Below are 9,215 nucleotides of genomic sequence, written 5' to 3' on the forward strand. Positions count from 1 at the left end.
GGTTTAGGATTGGAGAAAAAAGACACACAGTCAGACTCCATAGAGATGATTATGATTATGTTAAATACCTAGAAAATATAAGCATTACTATAATTAAAATATTTTAGTAAGGTATTATATAAAATATTTTAAAACCAGCTTTTATTCATATTATCAATAAGAACTTGAAGGGCAAAGGTGGAAAACTCCTAGTTTATAATAGTAGAAACATGAAAAATTTAATGTCAAGAAAGTAGGAAAGTCACATACACAAAATAAATAAAGTAAAACCTGATCCTCAGAAAATCTGCCAGGCCCAATCTGGAGCTTATTATATGTATCCATTTTTCCCTCACATCAGTCCTACAAAGGTGGTATTATTATTTTTCTGAAGCCCACAGAAAGTTGTGAATTTGTCTTACATGATTAAGATCTATATTATGTTCTTGGATGGAATATTATAATACCATAAAATATCACCTTTTCTGAAACAAGTATTTAGGACAAGCTCTTTTTTTTTTTTTAAACAAATGAAATATTGTTCTATTGCTTTTCTGATTTTTTTTTAGGTGAAGAACAACTAGTAAAAAAGATTATCAATTATCAAGCTCATTAACCACTAACATTTCATGCCTGTGTGAAGTTAGAAATATTATTTCTGTAGCACAAAACACACAAAAAAAACCCAGAAATATAATTCATTATGTATGAATGAAATTATCAACATATGAAAAACTCACAAGTAGTTACAATTTCTACATGCCACTTTTTATTATGTAGCATGATTTAATACTGAGTTTACTTCCACTGAGTGACAAATAGGTGAAAACAGATATTCCATAATCTCTATAACAATGACTGTGTCTTGAAAATCTCCATTGTATCTACTAATAATAAATCACACATCTGCTAATAAAAACAACTGAGATAGGTTTTTGAAAGTTACAAAATAAAATTTAAATTTAGTCCATCAAAATCTTCTCAATTTTAATGACAGGCACTTGTACATGACAATGGTTATATATTTTGGCAACCTTATCTCTCAAAATTCTTTAAATGTTATTTTATTACAATATAAAATAAGTTTTGCTCAAATTATAGGTATGAATCTTGAAGACCATACATGCACAAAACCCTGGGTTCATTCTTCAGCACTAAAATACAAACAAATAACTGAAAGTAAATTTTCTTTTTTTTTAAAGTTTTTTAAAATTTATTTTTATTAGTTATTTACATGTCATATGGTTTCTCCTTTCCCAGTTTCCCCTCCAAAAAACAAACAAACAAACAAACAAAAACAACAAGAACGAACCCCTGTTGCCTCCCCCCTCCCCATGCCTGCCACCCTACCCTCTCCCACTTATTGGCCCTGGCATTCCCCTACACTGGGGCACAGAATCTTCACGGGGCCAAGGACCTCTCCTCCCATTGATGATCGACTTTGCAATCCTCTACTATACACATGCTGCCAAAACAATCAGTCCCACCATGTATAGTAGGACAAGCTCTTTAACTAGGTGAAGTTATCTTCAGGTTTTTACAGAGGTTAAGTGTCTAAGAATAACCAAACCATTATTAAATCAAACAGGGTGCTGAATTAATAAATAGCTCTTATGCTATAATTTTACCTCAAAGGAGAAGGCTGATGCTGATAATTCACTGTTACCCTCTCAGAAAATAGCAAGACTTTTTGATAACAGATACAATAATAAGTTCCAGGAGCCTTACAGATATTTGAGTGAAAAATTAGCAGTTTTTCAGAACTGTTCGTATATACATGTGGTGTGGAAGCCTTTCCTAATTCAAGAAAACCCACAGTCATTAAGAGCATTTAAAGAGTTGTTAGCATTTACCATAAAATTCAAGCAATGTGTTATTTTGAAGGAAAACGTTTGCAACACAGATGAGAGGGTCATTCTCCTTCTTCCTGGGGAGTCTGACAGGCTGTACAGAGAACGAACACCTAATGCACAGGCTGATGCTACTGTGAAGAGGAAACTGCTGTGGGAATTCAGCTGGCCAGGAAACACAGGGTTGCAGGTTGAAAAAGCCCAAATGAACATAATAGCAAGCTGTCGTTTCTCACCTAGGACAGTTTATAGAGGAAAAGGTGCAGATCAAATAGCACCTTATTTTGCTGGGGAACCTTGAACTGTTTTGTTCTTGAAGAGCAGTCATGCAGTTCTTACCCTGATGTAAGGTGTGTACAATTTTCACCCTACAGCTCTGCTTTGCACAGTTGTCCTGCAGACAGAAAAGCATAGCGTGGGAGGGGATTTATTGCAGCATTATGCATAGGGACAAACTGCTTAGAAACAGCCATTTTATAGTGACATAATTTTAAAACTATGATCTACAAGACTTAGAGTAACTGAGCTGGACTGGCCTGAAAGCCTCCCGAGGACCAGCTCTCATAGTATTCAAAGGAGTTGCCTGAGCTGCCAAGGGGAAAGCCGGGGCTACAGCAGTGACCAGGCTGTGGCTTTGGACACTGACTTAGTTTTCTCCTTGGGCCTAAGCTCCTCAAATGTGAGTGAAGATAGTTCTTTCTCACTGACCTATTTCACACTGTTCAAATAATCATAAGTTGCACCTAGTTCATAAATATTATATTCCTTATTATAATCAGTTTAGCACTAGGTACCAGTGATGGAAATAGGCATATTATTGAATATCTACTATTACTTAGCTATCATATAATAACAAATAAGTGAATTATGAATAAAACAGTTCTTACCTCTTAATAGCTGTAATTTTATTACTGTCTATTGTTTATTAAGGTTTACGGCTGACCTTATAAACATTAAATCTTTGTACATTTTACTTTTAAATTTAGGATATCCTGTATTATGAGCAGCTTAAGACCAATGTGATACAGCATGACCTTTTGGTGGACAGTCTAATTTATAAAGTAAGTAAAAATATCTGTGATTTTTCCATCTCATTAATAACCGTTAACATGGAGAGTTTTCTCTCTGCAGGGTTTGTACTGTGGGCAAAAGTACATATGAAACTTGAAAAATAATTTGAGTAGCTGTGTATGGTAGTGCATATCTGTGATGCCTGTATCCTGAGGCAGAGGAAGGAAAATCAGGAGTTCAAGGTCATGTGCGGCTCCATAGAGAGTTTGAGACCAGCCTGGGTCTGATGAGGCCCTTTTTGAAAAAATAAGGGGCCGGGGGAAGGAGGAAATACCAGAAATGATCATGATACCTGTGAAGCTGAGGCTTCCCAAGCCTGGGGTCTGCACACAGCACATCATGTGTCTTCTCTCCTAAAAAGTTATTCTTGTGTTCCTTCCCCAGTGCCTCCATGTTTTCATGAAGATAAAAAACATTGGTCATCTTAAATTCAAGCCTTTCACATGAAGAAAATGGAAAAATAACCAAAATTAAAATATGAATATAGCAGGACAGTGGTGGCGCATGCTTTTAATCCCAGCACTTGGGAGGCAGAGGCAGGCGGATTTCTGAGTTCGAGGCCAGCCTGGTCTATAGAGTGAGCTCCAGGACAGCCAGGGCTACACAGAGAAAAACTTGTCTTGAAAAACAAAGCAAAACAAAGCAAAAAATATGCAATAGAATTAAAATTCTTTGTCTCCTAATTCCTTTTGTCTTATTTGAATATTTTCTTTGTAATAAAACTATTTTAAATATTTTAAAATTATATATATGTATCTTTATGTGGGAATGAATGTGCACATGAGTGCATGCACCCCTGAAGCTAGAGTTACAGGTAGTTGTGAGCTGTCTGAAGTGAGAAAACCTTGGTTTTCTACAAAAACAGATCTGTACTTGACTACTAAGCCATCTTTCCAGACATATTAACCAACTTTTGTTTTCTTTCACTTCTAAATATGTGGCCAAGTATATCTCAAGTTTTATGGTGGGGATACATTGAGTATTTGATGCCAAAAGCTAGACTGTAGAAGAAAACATTCCCCCAACCCTGGGATAATTATAGCTCAAGGAATGTGTGGGAAGCAATATTAACTCCAGTCCCTGAACTGAACTCTTAGATTCTTATGTTGTACCAGGTTCTCCTTATTTCCGAACAATTAGCCTTGTGTCTGTACCCTGTAGTTCCGTGGTTAACTCTGGTCTGCTCGTTATACCAATGCTTGTCACTCTTCATTATCACACTCCTAAGGACAAAGCTTAATTAATCCCTGACAATGATAAATGGCAATGAGCAAGATTATGTTGGGTGGGGATTAGCTTTGGTGCTCCATGTGCCCATGTAATACATAATTGTTACTTTTACTTCCAAGAACCAGTTTTGGCTCAGAGTATCACCTTTGCTGAGAATGCAACACCTTTACCTTCACCATGGAACCTCTAAGTCAGATGGATGACCCTTCCTTTCCCTGTACGCTGCAGTTTCAAGTTTTCTTCAGAGCTATTCATGACTTGTGACATTAATTCCTTGATTAGTGTTTGACTCAGCTGCTGAGTTGAATGTTCTAGACTATTTCAGCTCTACAGGCATGGATAGTTAAATCTGTCATTGTGATTCTTCCCATATTTACTACATATATGTTCTTGTCATTGATGTGGTAGACCTATTCTTTTTTAAAGAATATTCATATGTTTTGTCTGCGTGTACATCTGCACACCAGAAGTGGGCAACAGATCCCATGGGGCTACAGTCAGGACTGAGAGTTGAACTCAGGATCTGTGGAAGAGCAGCCAATATGGAGACAAAAATCATCCTCGTTTTCTTTGTTTGGGTTTTGATATTATTGTACTTAATCCTGATCAACTAATCAGTACTCATTGAATTGATTAAATGATGGGCTCAAAAGTATCACCATCCTTTGTTTGTAGAGGTTATTCATACAAGGTGCAGTGCCTCTTTTTAGTGTATACCTCAAGGGGCTTTGGATCAGAGTTTTCTGAGTATTGTCTCAGAATCTGATGTTATCAGAAACATTTACTGTAGCTTTTGAAGCAGGTAGTAATCTACTCATTTACAGACATAGAGACTCAGCTTTCTACTGTTACAGTGCATAGTATATGAGATTCTGACATTTAAGAGGGAGTGCTTTACTTTTCCATATATTTCAGAATATATTCCGTATATTTCCATATATCTCAGGTCATGGCCGTGGAACCTTACTGCTTTTCAGTTTGGCAAGTCAGTACCACATGGCAGGAGTTAAGGTAGAGAGCAAAGCCACTTGCCTCATGGCAGCTGTGTACAAAGAAAAGGACAGAAAGGTACCAGGTCCCATGTCCCCTTCAGAGTCAGCTCTCTCACTGGGTGCCAGCACTTCTAGGATTCTCAAGAGCATATGAAGTGGAAGAGTGTTCAAGCCTTTAACACATAGGCTTTTAGGGGTCACTTATCAAAGCATAGAGACCTAGATTTGGAGTTACTAGCCAAGGTTATGCAGCTAGAAGTAGCGTAACTCAATTTTCCCATTCAGAATGCTCAGCTCACCATAAAAACTGTTCAGGGTCAGGCGAGGGAGAATGGGAATGTTTTGCTTCATTCTTTGAGCTTTTGCTTGTTTGCTATTGGAGATGTCACCTATGTAACGATGCATTGCATTGTATCACCAAGAACTGCAATTAGTTTCTGCTAATCTTACCATTAGAATTTTTCATCATGTATGTGTTGGACCTTTAGGTGTCAGGCCCTGTGATGAAGTAAAGTGAATATAAAGTAAGGCACAGGAGCTAAGAGAACCCAAAGTCTCATTGGGAGAGTAGAATTTTTTTAAGTAGTCTTTGATCAGGAACTGCACATAGAAGTGTCTAAAGAAAGGACCAGTATTCTACCCAGGGGATGTCACGAACAATCCTGAAAGATGAAGGCAGAAAATCACAGTTATTAGCCTCTCAGGGGCAGATGGTGATTTTCAGGTAACCAATGTTAAACATATAGGAGATAGTTGACATTTTGAAGAAATGGCTAAGTATGTTAGATGTGAACAGTGAAGTTGAAGTATAATCTAGAGAGAAAGAGAAAGAGGAAGTGAGGGAGAGATGCTTGCTGATGGGGGTTGTGATCTTGTTTGGTTTTCTTTCCAGCTTTAACACATCTAAAAGGAGATTAACTGAGATAAATCACAGTTACTAATGAAATCTTAAGAAATTAGAAATCAAAAACACATATTTTAGCCAAGTAAATATGTAATGGGGTTAAAATCTCACTAGAAAATGTCTGTAATATTATATAAGATTTAGAATTCATTGCAATATTATTTTCAAACATTATATTTATTCTTTAGAGTTATAAGCAGATTCATTTGAGTAATTTTCAGTGCTTTGTACCTTTTAATTATAGGATGTGAAGCTAACAGCAAGTAATGATGATTACTATTTTGTATTTGAAGATTATTTATATCAGGTAAGTTTTTAAATTATTCACTATCTTTGTTTTAGGTTCTCTAAGTTATAATGCTTAAAGGATACTCTACAGTTAAGTAAATTCTCTGAGTTACCAGATGAGATTCTGGCTACCTACTCTGGTTATGTATGCTGCAGCCAGGATCTGCTAGCAGGTCAGTTTCCTATCATTTTTGTTGGCACAAATTCTAAAACTTGATGTCAACTTAATACAGAAGTAATTTCAAGATGTTTGGAGAGTATATTTTACATGATCCTTTCTATTGGAAATATGAAAAAATAATTGTTTTAAAATCAGTGTGGAGAATCATGATTATTATGATCATTTTGACAGACACAAACTTCAAAGCAGCCATTAGATATATTTCAAAGTACAGGGTAAGTGAGAGAAAGGGATTTGGGATGTATAGAACAAAGATGTATTGTATATATGCATAAAACTGAATAAACATTCTTTAAAAATAAGTATGTCAAGGAACTAAAAGAAACCTTAAATAATAAGTAAAGGAAGGTATAATAACTTGTGTCATCAAGTACAAAAGGCAATAAAGAGATGGAAATTAAAAAAATTAATTCTAGAGTTGTAAAATAAAAGAACTGAACTGAAAAATTTATTGGATGGCTCAGCATTGTATTTAAAAAAACAGAAAGTAGTCAGTGAGCTTGGAAAATAGATCAATATATAAGTGAACAGAGCTTGCTTTTCTTATCCAAAAGCTGAATATTTTTTTGTATTTTAGTAGTTTTAGCATTTTAATATTACTCACTGACTGGGATTTCTTAGCATCATGGAATCCTAGATTTCTTTCTCTTATGGTATAGTTTCTGATGGATCTTTTTCTGAACTGATTCCTAAGGAAATAGAGAGTAGTTAATGTTACGCAAGTAGAGAGATGATTTGAATCAAAAAACCTGAAACATCCAAATTTCTCTGCTTATTAATGTTTTTTATTCTATGCTGTTTTAATCACAAACACAAAACAGTTATCACAGGGCCAGGGGGAGAGCGCTCTGAAGAAAGTGCTTGGCTTGCAAACTTGGGGATTAGAGTTCATATCTCCAGAACCCATGTAAATACTTGGTACATGTGGTTGGACAGTAATTCCAGTTTTCACAAGACACAGTCTGGGGATTCCTAGAGCAAACTGACTAACTAGACTAGCTTGTATTCTATCTCTGGGTTCAAATGAGAGACCCTGCCTCAATAAATAAGGTAAAGAGCAATCAAGGAAGACTCTGAAATCACCTTTGGATCTCTATACACATATGTACATGTACACATATGCAAACAAATATACATGTACAAATATACATGTACACATGTACACTTCCCCACATGCATCAGCACCACACCACATTACAAAAAACTGTTATACCTGAAGAAATGAAAACAGAACCAAATACTCCAGACTATTTGCCTCAATATGTCAAATGACCCCTCTACAAAATGGTGTTCAAGTGAAAAACACATGATATCAATCTGAACTTAGGTGCAGCAGATTCTAGTCAAAACATTCCAGGTCTCAAGTAATTTTGGAAACCTGAGTATATAATGTCCTCTAAGACTTTTGCAGTCCTGGGATGGAATGAGGGCAGTCTTCAAGTTACCTATGCTTCCCAAACTAATTTGTAATATCTGTGGTATCTACCCTGGGATTGACTGAAGTAAACACATTGGAGCTTCTTTGTCAGATGCTGAAAATCTAGAGAAGAAAACCAAATAGCAAGATCGTATAACAATTTTTAGTTATCAAATTATATCAGATTTTCAAAGCACTCAAAAGATTGCATTTGATTCTCCTCCAACTCCTTCACCCTTTCTAAGACAATCATATGCAACCAATACCCATTCTATGGATGAATACATTAAGACTCAAAGAATTTAAGAGTGAATTCTGAGATTCCTAACTGTGGAAGAAGAGGACAAATGGGTACAACGGAGGACTGAAAGTAGGATTGACTTAAAAACCAATGATACAATAGAAACAGATGTATAAAAGTTGGGGTCTTAGACAGATGCACTTAGCATTTAAAACGAGCAGAATGCATAGAGACAAACACAGATCTAGGACTAACTGGCTATTCTGGGTCTTTTGTTGTTCCATATCAACTTGAGGATTTTCTTTCTATTTATGTGAAGAAATGAGATGAAGATGTTGATTGTGATTTCATTGAATCAGTAAATTGTTTTGGTAGGAAGGTCTTTTTTCACAAGATTAATTTTACCAAGCTATATGCTTGGGAGGTCTTCAAATTCTAGTATGTTTCTTAATCTCTTTCTTCACACATTTAAAATTTTTATTGTCAAGGTTTCTTTTGTTATTTGTATTCTAAATATTTTATTTTATTTGAGAAACTGGGAAGAAGAGCGTGTCCATGATCTCTTTCTCAGCATGCTTGTTACTCATATGTATTAACACTGGTAAATTTTGCAAGTCAATTATGTATCATAACACTTTGCTGAAATTATTGATAATTTCTACAATTTTCTAATCAAATTTTGGAAACATTGAGTATAAGGTAATATAATCTTCAATGAAAATAAACAAATCAAAGAAAAAGAGAAAAAACTGTTATAACATCAAACTTATAAATATATATAAATTACCATGTGTCAAAAAGAGCCAATAATAACATGATTTATTGTGTTCCAGAGAGTGTAAATTTGACATGATTATCATGTTTTGTAAATGAAGAGAGACTGTTAGATTTAAAGTCTTGTGGTGGGGCTACCAAGAACTTGTGAGGTGACAAATGCACCTCACTTGCTGAACAGAATCAGTGAACAAAGGTAACTAACTTTCTGCAGTTAGTGCCAGACCTAACCCATCGAGTGTATTCACTCCTACACAGAAGCCACTTACATGTAAGAAACCAGACCTA

General features: G+C 35.5%; 1 protein-coding gene across 2 annotated transcripts in view; it reads left to right on the forward strand.

Moving 5' to 3' along the window:
* Tbc1d19 (TBC1 domain family member 19) overlaps positions 1-9,215 on the forward strand; it is a 114,963-nt gene that overhangs the window by 45,305 nt on the left and 60,443 nt on the right. For both annotated transcript variants that reach the window (XM_031342293.1, XM_031342294.1), the window contains exons 12-13: positions 2,816-2,890; positions 6,271-6,333. In XM_031342293.1, coding sequence (XP_031198153.1) covers positions 2,816-2,890; positions 6,271-6,333 — 138 coding nt within the window. The remainder of the gene's footprint in view (positions 1-2,815; positions 2,891-6,270; positions 6,334-9,215) is intronic.

The sequence above is a fragment of the Mastomys coucha genome, unplaced genomic scaffold (assembly GCF_008632895.1).
Source record: "Mastomys coucha isolate ucsf_1 unplaced genomic scaffold, UCSF_Mcou_1 pScaffold22, whole genome shotgun sequence".
NCBI lineage: Eukaryota > Metazoa > Chordata > Mammalia > Rodentia > Muridae > Mastomys > Mastomys coucha.